At 44.6% G+C, this 19,372-nt stretch overlaps 1 protein-coding gene across 4 annotated transcripts in view; it reads left to right on the top strand.

Annotated features, from left to right (window-relative positions):
• The first annotated feature begins 2,624 nt into the window (after positions 1-2,624).
• The window catches only part of ODAD1 (outer dynein arm docking complex subunit 1), a 29,915-nt gene continuing 13,167 nt past the window's right edge, over positions 2,625-19,372 (top strand). For 3 of the 4 annotated variants that reach the window (XM_081033126.1, XM_081033125.1, XM_081033124.1), the window contains exons 1-6: positions 3,031-3,105; positions 3,448-3,540; positions 4,748-4,847; positions 5,006-5,195; positions 16,961-17,083; positions 17,431-17,544. In XM_081033126.1, the coding sequence (XP_080889252.1) occupies positions 3,471-3,540; positions 4,748-4,847; positions 5,006-5,195; positions 16,961-17,083; positions 17,431-17,544 (597 nt within the window). In that variant the 5' untranslated portion in view covers positions 3,031-3,105; positions 3,448-3,470. Of the gene's footprint in view, positions 2,718-3,030; positions 3,106-3,447; positions 3,541-4,747; positions 4,848-5,005; positions 5,196-16,960; positions 17,084-17,430; positions 17,545-19,372 lie in introns of those variants that run through there. The other variant, XM_081033123.1, reaches the window with a different exon arrangement.

Raw genomic sequence — 19,372 nt, 5'->3', positions numbered from 1 at the left:
AGGGAGTGGGAGGGTCCAAGTCTCAGGCCTCTGCTCTGGGTCTTATCCTGGGACCTGGGATCTGATGTCTACATTCCTTGATGGGGTTTAGGACTGGATACTCAGGGATGAGAGTCTGAGGGAGGAGGCCAGATTCCTGCCATGTGGAGTAGGCTGAAGACTGGTGAAATTGGTACCATGGTGTGTGTCAGTGGATGGGAAATGGGGAAGTGTGAACTCTAAAGGGGGCAGGAGGTGGAAGTTAAGAATCCAAGCGCCACTATTTCCTGCCTGGGGAACCTTGACCAATTATGTCAATTTACTGAGCCTCAGTTTCCTAATCTGTGAGGTGGGTATAATGATATTACTACTGACAATATGCTAATACTGATAATAAGTCTGATACTTATTCTAAATGAATAAGGTAATACCAGTACATTTACACACCTAACACATTTATTCCTTTTTTCATCAAACATTTATTGAACATCTATAGTTAATAATAAAGAAAACAAAATGTGACCCTTCTGTTACTGTGGAGCTTACCTACCTAGTAGAGGGAGACAGAATAAAGAGAAAACATATCAATGAAGAAGATAAATTTCAGATAGCGATAAGGGCTTGAAAGAAACAAAACAGAGTGACAGAGATAGTGAGTGTGTATGTGGAACCTACTTCAAACTGGGTGGTCAGACTAGGCCGCTCCGAGGAGGAGGTGACATCTGAGCTGAGACCTGAAGACTGGGAAGAGGAAGTGCAAAGGCTCTTGAGAACAAACGCAGGTTGTTTGGGGAGCAGACAGAAGGGCCAGTGTGGCTGGAATACAGGGAGTTAGAAGGAGTGGAAGGAAGGGAAATCAAAGAGGGCCCTTGAAGACTAGGGGAGGAGTTTGGACTAATTTCTTCTAAGTGCAGTGGGAAGCCACTGAAGGTTTTAAACAGAAGTACAGTACCAGGGATCTAATGTTAACTATTATTATTGTTAATTTGGGGGGTTATTGAATTAGGGTGGGAGGTGATGAGTACTATGTACCTGGGTCTCTTGGAAGAGCTGAATGCTGGTGAATAGTGAGGGACAGGGGACCAGGTGTCTGGGATCCAGATATGGAATCTGAGAGATGGCAGACTAAAATTCTGGGTCCCTGCAAAGGAAGGGAACTGGACCATAGCAAGTCTGGGTATCTGATGGTCCCAGAGCTGGGGGAGGGAGAATGGTTGGTTATGTGGATTCCCAGAGGGGATGAGGAATAGGCAGTTTAGCGACTGGGTGGGTACTCACGAAGACCTGGAAGCTGGGGTACCTATAGCACAAAAGCTAGAGACACACTGGCTGGATTCAAATCCAAGCTGCTTTACTCTGATTTGGGGCAAGTTACTAATAATCTCTCTATGGTTCATTTTCTCTACCTGTAAAATAGGGATAATAATAGTGAATGCATTAGGGTAGTTGAGTAGTGCCCGGTACATCGTAAGCACTGCTGTATGTGCTAGTTATACTAGGCATTGGGGCCCTGGGTGGGTCTGTACTGGGGGACCCTAGATTAAGGTCTCTAGGATTTGGGAAAGGGGCAAATTCTTGGGTCCATTGGGTCCCAAGACTAAAAAGTTGGGAGTACAAAATGAGGGTCCCTGTTTTGTGGAATATGTGGATAGTCACAAACTTAAGTCTTTGAGCAGGACAGAAACTGGGGGTCTGAAGTCAGAACCTCAAGGAAGGTAGAAAGTCTGGGTCACAGAAGGAAAAACTAGGGACTAGAGGGTCACTGCTTTTCAGGGAGTGCAGGCAAAGGGAGGCCAGCCCCCCTCCCCTAACTGATCAGGGGACGAGTCTGGCAACCAGAGTTTAGGGAGATGGAAATTTGAGAGGGGTAGGTGGAGAATAGGAGAGCAGGACTCTGAATCAAGTTCCCTGAGTGGTATTAGCGCCAGACTTTCATATCCTGGGGATGTTCAGGGGGTCTCCCATTTAGGGCCCTTTGACGGCGGAGAATCAGGGGCCCCGAGAGCAGTGGCGGGATCTCCCCTTCTTGGGCCTCCAACGCTACGAGCTTAGCGGAGCGCCTCGCGGGCGGTTTCCTCCCACAGGAAACCACAGGCGTTGGGCACACCCAGCCTGCAGGGAGGAGCGCCTACTGCCCGCCATCTCCGGGGAGGCCCAAGTGGGCAGCAGCGGACCACTAAAGGGGCGTGCCCTACGGAGCGAGGAGGTGTGGTCAGACAGGGGCGTGACCGGAACGCGGGGGCGGTGCGAAGAGCCTGGTGCCCCGCCCACTTCCGCCTCTCAGTCTGCGGACCCCGTGGGCAGCAAAGGGTTTTTTCGTGCCTTAAGAGGCCGTTGGCCGCGCATGCGTAGTGAGGTGCCGGGAGGACCTGAGGCGGTGGTGAGCATTACTCCCCCTCACAAGTCCCGGCGCCGGCACTGCGTTCCTGCTAATGAATCCTCAAAATAACGTGGTCCTAATCAGCTTAAGACAAGCTTCTCTCCGGCCCTTCCCGAACGACCTCGGTCTTCCAGACGTTTTGCTCTCAACCTTCCTTCCAATTCCCGGAAACACAGCCCGATCCTCGCAGGCCCGTGTTCCCCTTGCAGCCCTTCCCGACCGCCCGCAGGCCTTCCCAGCTAGTGCCTCCTGGTTGGCCCCGCCCCCACAAGTCTTGGGACCACGGTCCTTGCCGCCGACTCCTCACGCGTTCTTCCAGCCACGCCCTCCTCGGCCCAAGAAACCCCGCCCTCCTCAGGTACCCGTGCTCCTCCCCTCGAGAGTCCCCGCAGCCCCGCCCTTCCCAGGTACCGGTGATTTCCCCAGCCCCAAACCTCACAGACCCTTCCGGCTCCGCCCTTTACAGATCTCCGAGCCTTCCCCTCGCAAACCTGCAAACCTCGAAGCCCGGATTATAGCGGGCCATTCTGGTCCCGCCCCTTATAGGCCCACAGCCTCACCCCTCACGGGGCTCCCCAACAGTTCTGTTTAAAGCCCGGGAGATCCCAGCAGGTCTTCTCGCCGCCGTCTCCGCCACTCCTCCCCAACCTCCCCTCCCACAGCCTCGATCCCTCCCCTTATCTCCCCAGTAACCAGACCACAACAGTGAGCTAGGAGCACCAAGGACAGGGCAAGCACTCCAGCAGGTAGGGAAGGGGCCTTGTTCCCTACAGCAGTCCTTCCTCTGTGATCCCTTCCCCAAACCGCCCCCTTCAGAGATATCAAGAGCCTAAGGGACCTGTCCCCCACGCCGGAGTCAGAGCCAAGATGCAAGACAGAGAATGTGGGAGGTGGGAGGTTGGAAGGAGTGTGGGGAGAGGCCAGAGAAGTGTCCCCCCTCTAACCCATTGGGGGAATTGAGACTCAGAGAGAGGCCAGAGCTGATTTTGGGGTCATCTTCCAATTCCTCATCCCTCACTGTGCGTTGCCTACCTCCTCCCCGCCCTCTCCTGCTTGCTGTCTGAAGGGGTCCTGTGTTACCCCTACAGGAGTCCCACCCTCTTTGGGAAAGATGCCTTTTGGATTCTCTGCAGGAAGCAACCGCTCCGACAATGGAAGCGAGGCCTACCTAGAGGGAATGGGTAATTCATACGATCTTTTATTTCACTCATTCTTTTTCTTTATCTCATTCTTTTTCTCAGGGTTCCCAATTCCAGGTCCTGTGCTTCAGAGCCATGGGAACAGGGTGGTCTTCTAGGAGAGCCTTCTAGTGGGGAGCACAAGTGTGGGAATGGACATGGAGGGAGGCATATGGGTGGGCCAAGACTTGCTGCAGGAGAAGTTTGAGTGGGGCCCAGAACTCCTCCCTGGAATCACCAAGGGGAAAAGAAAGGGGAGAGTGTTTCAACAGAGAGAACAGCACGTGGCTGGAGCAGGGTTTGTCAATCTCCGCACTGTTGACACGTGGGGGTCAGGTAATCCTTTGTTATGGGGCCTGTTCTGTGTCTTGTAGGATATCTAACAGCATCCCTGGCTTCTACCCACTACATGCCGGTAGCACCCTCTGCACCTCCTCTACCTGCCCCACATTGTGACAATCAAAAATGCCTCCAGACAATGCCAAATGCTCATGGGGGATAGAATAGCTCCAGGTTGAGAACCATTGGGCTGTGGGAGGTGGGGAGCTGGTGGAGACATGGAGAAGTGGATAATCAGCTCCTATGGGGCATTGAACACCAGGCTGAGGTGTTGAGACTATCTTGGGAGCGCCGGGGTGCCAGGGAAGGCCTGGGAGCAGGGGAGGAGTCCGCTCTGAGTGTAGAAGGAGCCCCTGGGGCTGTGAGGGGAGGCTGGGAGGTTGGGGAGAAGGCTGGAGTGATAGTCCAGGCAGGAGTGGATGAAGCCTGAGCCTAGGAGAGGGCCTGAGCGTGAGGAGCAGGAGGGTGGGACTGAGGGTGGCTCGGCAGCGGAGGGGTGAGGGGGAAGGAGGGAGCAAGACTGCTGCTTTGGTCACCTGTCTTCAGCTTTCCCAAGTTCCAGGTCCTGTGCAGTGGATCCTTGAGGACCGTGAGGCCCTCCAGGAGCGCCCTCTAGTGGGGAAACAGATATATGCCCAAACCGGAGAAGGAGTGGGTTTTAGAGGGGAAATCTCAAGGTTAGCTTGGGGTACAGAGGAGTATGAAGGGATGAGGAGGTTTGAGGCAGTCCTAGAGGGGTGTTGGGGACTGGGTCTGCAGTGCAGTTGCAGCTTGTCATACCCTAAGGGAGCTAGGATTCCTACCTGGGTCCTAGGGAGGGAGGGGCTGGGCCTGGATTCCTATTGAGTCCCTTGCCTGGTCTGTCCCTCAGTGGACTGGGAGCTGAGCAGACTGCAGCGGCAGTGCAAAGTGATGGAGGGTGAAAGGCGGGCCTACAGCAAGGAAGTCCACCAGCGCATCAATAAGCAACTGTGAGCCGAGCGCCTGGGTCTCAGAGCTGGAAGGGGGCTGTGGAAGGGTTGGGGGTCAGACTCCGGTCTGAAGCCGGGGCAGGCCCCGTGTATCCGGCCTTTAGCGATGCTGACCTTTGCCCCTTGCTGGCCTCCCCTCCACCTCCCTGCCTGGGCAGTGAGGAGATCCACCGCCTAGAGGGGGTGCGGGACAAACTTCAGGTGCAGATCAGCGTCGCCCAGAGCCAGGCCAAGCGGCTGCGGGACAATGAGAGGCTGGAGAACATGGGCCACTTGCTGAAGTGCCAGGCCCAGGTGCAGGCCGAGATCAAGGAGCTGCAGGAGCAGGCCAGGACCTTGGACAGGCAGGTGGGTTCTGAGACCAGACTATGGATCCTACTTAGGGGCAAGTGTCGTAACTGCTTTGAGACTTAGCTTCCTCATATGAAAAATGGGGTTATCGAAAGCATCGCTTGGCATTGGGGTGCCAAGGCTCCAGAATGTGGGTGTGTAGTGCTGAGCACAATCCCACACATTCGAAAGGGGGGCTGGTGCAGTTAAGGGGAAAGGTTCACCTTCTGGAGTCCATGAAACCTGCGTTAGAATCCTGGTCCTGCCACATCAGAGCTGTGTGACCACGGCAAGTTTTCACTTCTCTGGGCCCTAGTTCCTTAATCTGCAAAAGGAGGATGTTGATAATGGAGCAGTCTAGACAGGTGTCTAATCCTACCTGCCTCAAGAGCTTGCTAGGTGACCATGGAAACAATTTTGAAACAAACACGTAACTTTTCTATGCCAGTGTTCTTTCACATTTTTATGACCATGACTGGTGATGCAGTTCTTACACACATAGATGCAGATGGAGGTAAACACATGTGCACATACACGTTTATCTGAAACAAAACCTTCACCAAATCGTACTTTTTTTCTATGTACAATTCTTTCTGTTATTTTCTCTTCTATTCTTCATTTTAAAAAGTTGCTTTTCTAGAGCAAGTGATTTCTTGCACACTATGGGATCACAAACAGGAGTTTGAAAGTTACTTGTCTGTATCAGTTTCCTATTGTTGCTGTAACAAATCATCACCAACTTGATGGCTTAAGATAATACACATTAATTATCTTACAGTGCTAGAGGACAGAAGTCCAAAATGGGTTTCACTTGGGTAAAATCAGGGTATCAGCAAGGTGAAGCTTCTGGATGCTTCAGGAGAGAATCTGTTTCTTGGTCTTTTCCAGCTTCTAAAGGCTGCCTGCATTCCTTAGCTCTTAGCTCCTTTCTTTATCTTTTAAGCCACCCATGAACACTTGAGTGTTTCTCAGGCAGCGTCACTGTGATCTCTGCTTTTATCATCTCCTCCCCTTCTCTGATTCTGACTCGCCTGTCCTTATAAGGACCTTTGTGATTACATTGGACCCACTCAGATAATCCCGGATCACCTTCCCATCTCTCAATATCCTTAACTTGATCACGACTGCAAAGTCCTTTTTGCCTTTTACAGCACATATTCACAGGTTCCAGGGATTAGGAAGTGGACATCTTTGGTGGCGGGGGGGGGGGCATTGTTTTGTCTATCACATGATCTATAGTCTGTTTTATTTTACATTTGACTTCTAATCAATCACTTTGTTGAGCTCTCAGTATGACCCTGAGCTGCTTTTTGGAAGCTGAATTCTGATTCATACATGCCAAACTTTTGGCTGTTTCATGGTAGTACAGTGGTTTAATGAATGCCGGCTGCTTGAATTGGTTTTCCTTGGTCTTTCATGGAAACTCACCAGAGTCTGGCCCAAACAGGATGATTTTATTGTCTTGACCCCATGGATTTCTTTGCCCTAACAAACGGAGAATTATAGGTCAGGTGGAGGATAGGAAGAGAGCTCTGTAAAGTTCCCCATGAGGTCAAGAAGGGATGTAGTTATCTGGTGACATTCACTCAACAAAAGTTTATTGAGTGCCTACTAAGTGCCAGGCACTGTCCTAGGTGTTGAGGATACAAGTGAACAACACAGACAAGGACCCTGCTCTCATGTAGTTTACATTCTACTGGTGAGACAGATAATAAGCCAACTGAAAGCTGAAGAAATAATTTGTTTAGAAAAAATCATCCAGAATCAAGCACAGAGAGACAAAAAGTTGGGAAATATGGAAGGGTGGTTAAGAGTCATTGTAGATACAGTGAGATTAAATATATGTCTAATAGGAGTTTCAGAAGAACAGAAAGAGAATGAGACAGAGGGAATGTGTGACAAGATAGTATCTGAGAATATTCCAGAACTAATGAAAGAACAAATCCACAGATTCAGGGATGCCTTAGAATCCAAGATAGGATGAATGAAAATTTATAGGGAAATTTCAGAATATAAAAGCATCCAGAAAATTAAAAAAAGATACTACTTTCAAAGGAGCCATAGTTAAACTAATAGCGGATTTCTCAAAAGAAACATTGGAAGTCACAAGTTAGTGAATGAGATTATAACTTCATTGTTCAAAGAGGGAAAGCTGTCAACTTAGAATTCCATACCCAGTGAAAATACCATTCACAAATGAGAGAGCAGAATAGACATTTTCTGGCAAAGGAAAATGTGGAGTTAGACGTGGTGTTTCTCAAAAGGTTTGTGTCTTGTGTGACTTGACCTGTGAATTCAATAGCACCCCCCAAAAAAACTGTTTCTAAATGCTTACTCTCATTTTTTGAACCAATCACATCAAAGACTGATGACAGACAGTCCTTGGACTTGCCCCCAGTTCATTGCACCAGTCTATGTAGATACAAAAATGTACTTGATAAAATTCAGCATCCATTCATGTTAAAAAACTCTGAGAAAGCCAGGAATAAAAGGAAATTTGATCAAGGGCAACTATGAAACATCTACAGCAAACACCACAATTGATAGCAAAACATGAAAAAAAATCTCTTTGAGATCAGTAACAGTATAAGGATGTCAGCTAGCACCACTTCTATTTAACATTGTACTGGAGATCCTACCCAGTGCCCTATGGCAAGGAAAAGAAAAGAATTTAAAGATTGGAGGGTGAAAAATGTGAAGGGAGTAAGAAGCACAATTAGTAGTTACAAAATAGTCACGGGAATATAAAGTACAGCATAGGGAATGTAGTCAATAATATTGTGTTAACTATGTATGGTGCCAGGTGGGTACTAGACTTATCTGGGGAATCACTTCATAAATAATATAGATGTCTAACCATTATGTTCTACACCTGAAACTAATATAAAATAATATTGAAAAAAAATAAAAAAATATTGGAGAGGGAGAAATGAAATTGTCATTATCTGTAGATGGTATATTTGAACGCATAGAAGGTCCAAAAGAATCTGATGATAAATTATAGTTAACAAAGGATTTTAACAGTATGGCTGGGTACAAAATTAACATACAAAGTTAATGATATTTCCCCGTATTTGCGATAACTATTAGAAAATAAAAGAAGACAAGACACATTTATAATACCCAAAAGAAATACCTAGAAAGAAATCTAACAAAATTGTGCAAGACCTCTATGCAGTAAATTATAAATTTTATTTAAGGATATTAAAAAAAAACTTAATAAATTTAGAAATGTACTGTATTCATGTGTTGGAAGAATTAGTGTTGAAAAATGTCTGCCCTTCAAATTGATTTATAGATTCAATGTAATCCCAATCAAAATACTGAAAGCTCTTTTTTTAAATGGATGGAATTGACCAGCATATTTTAAGCTTCATATGGGAGTGTAATGAACAAGATGGCTAAGATTGGCTTAAAAGAACAATGTGGAAGCATTTGCTCTACCAATTATTGAGATTTTTATAAAATTGTTGTAGGGCTAATCAAATGGATCAACAGGACAGAACAGAGAGCCCTGAAAGAGACTTACGCATATATGGACACTTGATATATGACTTCAAGAAATAGGAAAAGAAGGACTCTAGTAATGCTGCTGTGAAAATCAGATATTGATAACGTGAGGTGAAACCAGACCCTTACCTCTTATTGTACCCCTGAAACTAATTCAGATGGATTAAAGTTCTAAATTAAGAAGGATTTCTCAAATAAGTTACAGAAATCTCTACTTCTAAAAGAAAAGATTGATATATCCCATGATTTTAAAGTTAATAATGCGTCTGTCAAAAGAACCAGAAAGAGTGTACAAAGTTACAGAATAGAAGGTTATTTGCAACACATATAGCTGACAAAGGACTAGTATCAAGAACATATAAGGAAATGCTACAAATCATTAAAGAGTCAACCCAACTTAAAAAATAATCAAAGGATTTGAGCTGACAATGAATAAAATAAGAAATTCAGATGTCCAAATAAATGTAGGAATTACTCATCACTCATTAGTAATCAGAGAAAGGCAAATAGGCAAATGAAAATCACAATGAGATACTATTACACACTAACCCGATTTTCAAAAGTTGGTGTCTAAAAATACCAAGTGTTGGGGACAGGAGGAGCAGTGGGAACTCTTATGAACTATTGGTAGGGGTATAAATTGTATGTATTCTGAAAAGTTTTTCCCCTATTATCTATTACATTTGAAATAGACACACCTTACAGCCTGACACAGCATCACATCCACTCAGCATGGTCACCAGAAGCAGTCTTGGGTTCCATCTGACATTCACACTCATGGGATCTTATAGGCTATAACTTGGCACCAGGTTCACTTAACTTTGTAGAAGGTTAGAGGACAGAAAAGAACAGCATCTTGGCATGACAGCATCAAATGCATCTTTCTGGAGGGTCCAGGATCTGCTTCTCATCATCTCCAGTTGGGTGATACCACATGCATGGATGGGTGCTGCCCACCCTGGCATAGTGAAGCTTCATACACAAGAGAAGCCACCTCTTGTCGCAGCTCATGAGGGTAACTTGTAAGCTCCTCCACCCCAGAGAGACCAGGTTTCTATTTAGTCTTGGTCCTGTAGGCCCTTGGGGTCTATGAACCCACTCACAATCCTTTCAGGGGTCATTTTTTATCATAAACATTGTTTCCTTGGAACACAGCTGGCATTCCATATTTACCTTAACACAGTACGTTACCACGGGAACAGTGTTGGAAGAAAGTAAACCAAAGTCATATTCCAACAGAAAACAAGTTTAGATCTGTTGTTAACTCTTTCTCCCACCCAGCAGTTACACTTCTGGATATAGACCCTGGAACTAGGATTCATGGGAAAGAATGTTGAGAGATGTGTTACTCATATTCGCTAGCTCCAAACTGAATACAACGAAAATGTCCATCTATATTGAATGAATAAATATCCTTGGTGTATCTGTATAATGGAATAGTATACAACAATGAAAAGTGAATGGATCACAACTACACAGAGCAATAAGGATGAATCTTACATTTGAAGGAAGCAAGACATAAAATATACAGGTGGCATTATTTCACTTACATAAAATTCAAAATCAGGCCGAACCAAACTTGTTCAGGGAGTATATACACAGGCTATAAAACAATAAAGAAAAGTAAAGAAATGAATGTCACTTAAGAAAGTATACTAAACAGAATAATGACACCCCCCCCCCAATCTCCAGAACCTGTGATTATGTTCCTTTACATAACAAAAGAGACTCTGCAGAGGTGATGAAGGATGTTGAGATTATCTGGGTGGACCCAATGTAATCACAAGGGAGAGAGAGAGAGAGAGAGAGAGAGAGAGAGAGAGAGAGAGAGAGAGAGAAAGGAGGAGGAGGAGGAGAGAAAGTATCAGAATCAGAGAAGATGATGTGATGATGGAGAGAGTAGGTGTAACATCAGAAGCAGAGGTTGGAGTAGCCACAAGCCAAGGAATCCAGCCCCTAGAGGCTAGAAGAGGCAAGGAATGAATTTTCCCATAGAATCTCCAGAAGGAATGCAGACCAGCTGACAGCTTATTTTTTAACCCAGTGAAACTGATTTCAGACTTCTGACCTCCAGAACTGTAAGAGAATAATTTGTTTGTTTTACAGCAGTAAATTTGTGGTGCTTTGTTACAGATGCAGTAGGAACTAACACAGGCAGGATAAGGGTTCTCTATGGAAAAAAAGATGGTAGTGATGAGAAGGGAATATCTACAATGTGGTCAGTACTCTAGTTCTTGACCTGGGTGGTGTTTCAAGCATGTTCACTCAAAAATATGTACATACACAATCTATGTACAATAACATTTTTTAAAGAAAAAAAATGTTAACTGTTAACTATCATAGACCTAAATGTAAAATCTAAAACTATGAAACTTCTAGAAAAAAACATAAGAGGAAATCTTTGTGAGCTTGGGCAATGATTTCTTAGATAAAACACCAAAAGCATGATTTATAAAAGGACATACTGATATATCACACTGCCTAAAAATGTAAAACTCTTCAAAAGATACTGTTCAGAGAATGAAAAGGCAAGCCCCACATTGGGAGAAAAATATTTGCAAAGCATATATCTGACAAAGAACTTATGTCCAGAATATATTATAAACTCTCAAATTCAATAAGAAAACAAATGACCCAATGAGACAAGTGGGCAAAAGACTGGAACAGACACTTCACCAAATATATAAGACAAAGATAAACACCTGAAAAATGCTCAACAGTATTAGTCATTGGAGGAATGCAAAATAAAATCATGAGCTACTTCTATACACCTATTAGAATGACTAAAATGAAAAAGACTGACCATATCAAGTGTTGGTGAAGGTGTGGAGCAACTGGAACTCCTGTACCCTTCTGATGGGAATGTCAATGGTACAATCACTAAAATCTAAATGTACAACTGATATGATTCAGACGTTCCACTCCTAGGTGTTTACCCAAGAGAAAAGAAAGCATATATTCATACAATTAATTGTATGTGAATGATCATAAAAATGTTATTTGTACAAGTAAAATTCAAAATGGAAACAACCCAAATGTCCACCAACCAGTGAATGGATAAACAAATTGTAGTACATCCATTCAATGGAATACTACTCACCAATGAAAAGGAATGGGCTATTGATACACCCAACAACATGGATGAATCTCAAATTAATTGTCCTGAGTGAAAGAAGCCAGAAATTTCCCCCTCAAAAAAAGAGTATACATTATGTGATTCCATCTAATATAAAACTAGAAAATGCAAAGTAATCTGTAGTGATAGAAAACACATGGGTGGAGGGAACAATCAAGATGGCGCAGTAGGTAAACATTGTGTTTACCTTCTCTCACAACTACATCAAAATTACAATGAATCTACAAAACAACCATTATTGAGAATCGCCTAAAATCAAGCTGAACTGAAGCCTTTCAACTAAGAATGTGCAGAAGAAGCCACCTCTAGACTGGTAGGAAGATCAGAGACATTAAAGATCGGAAGGGCTATTTTGGCTATGGGGGTCCCTCCCCATCCCTTAGGAGGGTGAGAGATCCCAGCCTGGCCTTGGTTCATGGCTTGGCCTCTGAAGGTGCTTCCAAGCACAGCACGGGTGGCAACCATCTGTGGATTTCTTTCTGGCTCCTACTGGCTGGCCCCGGGTGGGGGAAGGGCTGTGGCTGAACTTCACCTACAGTGGATCACCTCCAAGGTGGTCTTGGCCACTCCCAGTGGCCAGCTTCAAAAAGAGCTGGAGTATCACCCAGCTGCCTCCAAGTATGACACACCCAAGGAGTGGATTGGGCAGGCACTAGAGTCCTGCTGAGGCAGATCCTGCTCCGTAGTGTCAGCCCCTGCACAACAACTCTTCCACTGTAGTCAAGGCCAGTCCTCACAACCAGTGAGCCCAAGGGTCAGTCCCTCCCATTGATGTGCAATTATCAACCAAGGCTCAACTACAAGAGGAGGGCACACATGCCCCACACAAGGGACATACGTGGAGCGTGTGGCTCAGGTGACCAGAAAGACTGCACCACTGAACCCCTCAGCACACCCACTACATAAGGCCATTCTATTAAGACCGGGAGACATAGCAGCTCTACCTATTACATGGCAATAAACACAAGGAGGCAGCCAAAATGAGGAGACAAAGAAACATGTCCCAAATAAATGAACAGAACAAAGCTCTAAAGAAAGAACTGAGTGAAATGGAAATAAACAATCTGTCAGATATAGAGTTCCAAACACTGGTTATAAGAATGCTCAATGATCTCAGGGAGAACTTCAACAGAGAGATAGGAAGCATAAAAATTGAGATGAAAACCACACAAAAGAACGAGTCAGAAATAAAGGATATAATAATGGAAACGAAGCATATATTACAGGGAATCAACAGTAGATTAGAAGAAGCAGAGGATCCAACCAGCGATGTAGAAGATAAGGTAGTAGAAAACACCCAACTAGAACAGAAAAAGAAAAAAGAATCCAAAAAATTGAGGCGGGTTTAAGGGACCTTTGGGACAATATCAAGCACACCAACATTCACGTTATAGGGGTACCAGAAGGAGAAGAGAGAAAGCAAGGAATTGAAAACCTATTTGAAGAAATAATGACAAAGCTTCTCTAGCTTGATGAAGGAAATAGACATTCAAGCCCAGGAAGCACAGAGAGTCCCAAACAAGATGTACCCAAAGAGGCCAACACCAAGACACACTATAATTAAAATGCCAAAGGTTAAATACAAAGAGAGAATCTTAGCAGCAAGAGAAAAGCAGTTAATTACCTACAAGGGAGCCCCCATAAGACTGTCAGCTGATTTTGCAATAGAAACTTTGCAAGCAAGAAGGGAGTGTCAGGAAATATTACAAGTGATGAAAAGCAATGACATACAGCCAAGATTACTCTACCCAGCAAGGCTGTCATTTAGAATTGAAGGACAGATAAGGAGCTTCCCAGACAAGAAAAAGCTGAAGGAGTTCATCACCACCAAACCAGTATTACAAGGAATCTTAGAGGGACGTTAAGATGGGAGGGGGGTAAAGGATGGGTGAAAGGGGAAGGGATTAAGAAGTACAAATTGGTTGTTATGCAGTAGTCATGGGGATGTAGGGTACAGCATAAGGAATATAATCAATAATATTGTAATAACTATGTATGGTGTCAGATAGGCACTAGATCTACCAGAGTGATAGATGGGAAGGGGGGACAGGGTGAAAAAGGTGACGGTATTAAGAAATGTAAATTGCTAGTTAATACAGTATGGGGAATATAATCAACAATGGTGTAAAGATCATGGAAGGTGCCAGATGGGCACTGGCCTTATCAGGGGGACCACGTCATGGACTGTGTCCAATGAGCTGCACACCTGAAGCTGAAGTAGGATAATACTGAATGTCAACCATAACTAAATATATAGGTATATGTAGTCACGGGATGTGGAGTACAACACAGGGAAGATAGTCGATGGTATTGTAACAGCTATATAAGATGTCAGAGGGATAGCAGCTTGAGGGGTGGTGCTATTTATGAGGGGTTTAAATGTCTATCATGTTGCTTTGTATACCTGAAACTAATAATAATAAAACAAAGAAAACACATGGGTGACTGCCTGGGGGAGGGGGCTGTAGGAAGGAAGTGGGGGGAATTACAAAGGGGCACAATGAAACTTTTACGTCAAACTTATCAAATTATATACTTGAAATATATGCAGTTTTATTGTATGTCATGTGTCCCTCAGCAAATCTGACCAAAAAATTTCCTACCTCACACCATATAAAACATAAATTCCAGTGGGATTAGACACCTAAATGTGAAAAGCAGAATTTGAATACTTTTAAAAATTGGAGGAGAGTGTTTTCTAATCTTGGGAAGAATTTCTTAACAAGCAACTCCTAAACTTTCTTTGTTCTTGGAATCCATAATTTCTTCGCAATATTTTAGCCCCTAGAGAAACCTCTGTCAAGGTGTGCTGGGAAACCAGTTTTTTGGGAAAAGTGCCCCGATTAGTTAGCATTGGCTGATTTTCAAACATAAATGCTCTCATCTTGACTGTGGTGAACATATCCGAAGGTGACCCTCAAAGAGCCATGCACCTGTATAATCCGCTCCTCTTCAGTTCAGGCAGAACCTGTGACTTGGTTCTAGCCAATAGAATATGGCACAGGTTATGGGATGTCACTCCCTTATTAGGTTATGTTATATAAGACTGCACCTCAGCAGGCTGAAGAGAGACACTCTTCTGCTGGCCTTGGAGAGGGCCACATGGCAGGGACCATTCAGGGGCTCCTAGAACCTGAAGATCTCAGTCTATAGCTGCAAAGAACTGAATTCTGTCGCCAACCACATGATGAGTTTCAGCTGAGACTGAAGCCCTGGTGGACACCTTGATGGCAGCTTGTGACACCCTCAGCAGAGGATTCAGCTGAGCTGTGTGGATTCCTGACTCATCGAAACTTCGAGATAATAAATGAGTGTTGTTTTAAGCCACTAAATTTGTGGCAATTTGTCGTGCAGAAATAGAAAACTAACGCAACGGTTAATGTGAAGCTACCAACAATTTAACTCATGAAATTCCTGAAAATGTAACAACCGGCTTCAAGAACTGTCCTGGAGGGGACAGTTCCATTTCTTAAGTAGTTTGGACCAAACAACCCAGTAAGTGTTTTCATCCTCACAACCTAGAAACCATTTGAAAAAATAATATACATACATTGAAAAAAATCGTTATTTCATCCTTCAAAACCACCATTACCTGTGGGCTGTTTGTGCCTGTTGGGCACTGTCCTGCTTTTCAGATCTTGACGTCAGATTGGACATGACCACTCTCATTCCATGTGGATTTCTGTGCGGTACTTGCCTTTCTTTTAAAATTTGGAATCTTACTGGGATAATAGTAGATTCACATGAAGTTGGAAGAAATACTACAGAGATTCTTGTGCATTTTATCCAATTTCCCACAGTGGAAACATTTTTGGGTATTTGATTTTTATCATAGCAACTGCTGAAAACTCAAGTCACAAACGTGACAGCATTGAAAGGAATACAGCCGCATCTCCTGTTGAACCAAGGGACGAACTTGAGCTTGTGTTCATGTGGTGTCTGACCAATGTCAGTGTGTCTCCCTCAAAAATTTAAAACAGCCCCGTGGTGTCCCCTGTGAGTTTGTTGCCATGCTCTGGGGTGTCGTGGTGGATGCATTCATTTTCTGGGAGCGGCGGTCACAGACTGGATTGCTTATATGACATAAATTTATTGTCTCACAGTTCTGGAGGCTGGAAGTCCAAGATCAAGGTGTCAGCAAGGTTGGGTCCTTCTGAGGGCTGCGAGGGAGAGTTAGTTTCATGCCTCTCGCCCAGCCTCTGGTGGTTTGTTAGTGAGCTTTGGCACTCCTTGGCTTGTAGAAGCATCACCTCGATCTCTGCCTTCATCTTCATATGGCGTCCCCCCCCCCCGTGTGCATGTCTGTGTGTGCAAATTTCCCCTTTTGATAAAGACACCAGTCATACTGGATGAAGGCCCCTCCCCCAATGATTGCCTCTGTAAAGACCCTGTCTCCAAATAAGGTCACGTTCTGAGGTCCTGGGCACTTCACAATGTCAACTGTGAATTTTGTGGGACACAATCCAACCCTTAACAGCATACAAGTTGGGAAACACAGTCTTAAGCAATTCATTATTCATTTAGTCTGAACATTTTATTGAGCACCTACTCTGTCAGGCACAAAAGACAAAAATTCGCCCTCATGGAACTTCCAGTTTAGTTGGGGAGACTGCATACCCCAAATCAGTAAAGATGAATGTGGACATGAGAACAGGTAGGAAGCTGGTTTCAGGCACAACAGACTTGGGGACCCTAATGGCATCACGGTTCATTCTCATCGTCTCTTGCCTCTGGTCTCCACTTTGTCTATTGGCCTCTTTCTCCCAGGATACTCTGTGTGGTGGGGACTATGACAGTGGGAATCCTGGAGTCCCATCCACCCAGCTCATGCATTTCCCCCCAAATACTAGGAAAGGATTGAGGTTGGCTCAGCCTGGGTCACATGTCCATCTCTAGGCCAATCACTGTGATTGTCTAGACCCGTGTCATGTGGCTGGGAGGGTGGCCTGTGGTTGGAAGCCAGAAACACATGGAAGGTTGAGTACTGTCAGCAGAAGGGTAGAGCAGATGGATGGGGCCACCAGGGTGGCAGCTGTCAGTCACATTCAGCCACTCACCCTCCCACTCATCCCCTCCCTCAGTTTTTCAATTTCTCTGGCATTCAGCCAACAAACAGGTGCCATTCTCTTTCCTCCAGATCCAGGAGTGGGAGACCCGGATCTTTGCCCATAGTAAGGCTGCTGGGGCCCCGGGAGTCATTGTGGACCAGAAGGCCAAGATCCAGAGAAGGATCAACATCCTGGAAGACCAGTTGGATAGGGTGAGGGTCAGCCTCTTGGCTCTTTCCAGGACTGAACTCGGGGGTTCGGGGAAGATGGAACATGGTGTCAAGTTCTGGAAGCAGTGGACCAGATTCCCAGATGTGGGAGGGCCTGAAACACTGGACTCCTTGATGGGGTCAGGAGGCAGGATCCTGGAGAGACAGAGGGTCCCTAAGGAAAGGAGACTGATGCCTGGGCCCTTAAAGATAGCCAGGTGATGCTCTCAGGATTTCCAAATTGGGAATGGGCCCCATATCCGAAAGGTGCTCCCTCCTCAGCTGCGTGGGGAGTAGGGTGGCTGGCCAGGCTTCAGACAGACTCTTGCACCCTCTCTCCCACCTCCCAGGTCACCTGTCGCTTTGATATCCAGCTGGTACAGAACGCAGCCCTGCGGGAGGAGCTGGATCTCCTGCGGGTGGAGAGGACCCGCTATCTGAACGTGGACCGCAAGCTGCAGAAGGTCAGTGGCCCTGAAACCCAGGACTCCTTGGCTCAGCCGGGGTGGAGGGGAGGACAGGAGCCACCCTGCCTTTTCCAACACTTGGGCCTCAAATACAGAATCGACAGAGCCATAGGTTTACTTGAGTTCAGAGGGAATGGAGACCCGTCAAAGTGTTCCAGGATGCCTCCAACAAAGAAGCAACCTCATTTAGATTTGCGGAAAGCACAGATGTCATTTTGGCTATTATCACCCAGGGCAACCACTGAGCAAGCCAGACCATTTACATTCCGTGGGTTTTTGAATAACCTTTGAAGTCCTTTGAAGAGTGCTCTCTTCCAGCCCCCACCTTCCTTTCCCTGCAAGAATAGAACAAAGAACTACCGTATTTTGCCTTGTATAATGTGCACCTTTTGGCCTAAATTTGTGAGGGAAAAATAAGGATGCGCATTATACATGAGTAGTACTAATTCTGTATCTATATAAGTGTTTTTAACTCTTTTATTTCTGCTTATAAGTAAAAGTGTAACTCTAGAAATCAATAATATCTATATGCAAAATAATACCCTGGAATAGGATCATCAGTTTTGTTGAAATTATGACGAACTTGCAACAACAAAGAGTTCTTGGCCTTCTATGATGTGTAAATATCCTAAATTTGTTAGGGGTACAAAAAATTTCTTGTACCTTGTTTCTGTTCTTGTGTCTTGTAATTATTTGTTACATAAAATTTCTTGTACCATAATATGTTAAAAAATAAATGCTAAAATTCCTTCATAATACTAAAAACAAGTACCTAAATGTAAACAAATAAAAATTTGAATTAAAAAATTAAAACAAAAGCTATTTTCCCCTGAAAGTTTGGGCCAAAAACGTGGGTGTGCATTTTACATGGCAAAATACGGTTATATATCCTTCACCAAGATTAATAGTTTGCCACGTTTATTCTGTGTGTATGTAATTCTTATTTTAATCAAAAATCATTTATCATGTTTGCTGAACTATTTGAGAGAATACTGCAGGCAATATGTCCCTCAGAACTTCAGCCTGTATTTCCTAAGAACAAGACCATTTTTTTTTACATAAACACAGTGCAGTTATCTAAGTCAGGGGCTTTAACATTGTTACAATTCTAAATAGTCCATATTTAGAGTTCATAATTGTCCCAATGATGCCCTTTATAGCTAATTTGAATTTCGGCTCCAGTTCAAGACCCCACGTTGCTTTTGGTTGTCCTGGCTCCGGTAATCTGGAACCATCCCTTGGCCCTTCTTTGTCTTCATGACTTTGACATTTTGGAAGCACCCAGGCCAGTTGTGTTGTACGAGGTCCCTTAATATAGGTTTATCTGGTCTTTCTTCATGATTTCAGGCAGGTTGTGCATTTTTGGTGGAATATTGCAGAAGTGGTATTGTGTCCTTTGTGTCCACTGTAGGGGGAAGCACGTGATGTCAGTGTGTCCCATAACCAGTGACATAGACTTTGGTCACTTGGTTAGCCAGGCTTCTCCGGTAGTAGTTTTCCTGTCTGTAATGAATAAGTGGTCTGGGGAGATTCTTGGAGACTATGTGAATTCTATTCCTGACACACTGTCACTCGATTGTTTCAATATCTGTGAATGATTCTTGCCTGAATAATTATTACTGTAATGGCTGCCACATGGTGATTTTCCAGCTCTATCATTTCTCCTGCATTCATCAGATGGCAGTTTACTTAAGGAAGACCTTCTCATCTTCCCTGTAGATTTATGGGTTATCAGTAAGCATTCGTGTATTCTTACTTTATTTTATGGGTCATAATCCATAGTGGTAATTATTCATTATGATGTTCAAATTGTCCCAGATTTGGC

Source organism: Rhinolophus hipposideros (assembly GCF_964194185.1).
Source record: "Rhinolophus hipposideros genome assembly, chromosome: 21".
Taxonomy (NCBI): domain Eukaryota; kingdom Metazoa; phylum Chordata; class Mammalia; order Chiroptera; family Rhinolophidae; genus Rhinolophus; species Rhinolophus hipposideros.
The sequence above is the reverse complement of the archived record's forward strand: the minus strand, read 5'-3'. Positions and strand labels throughout refer to the sequence as shown.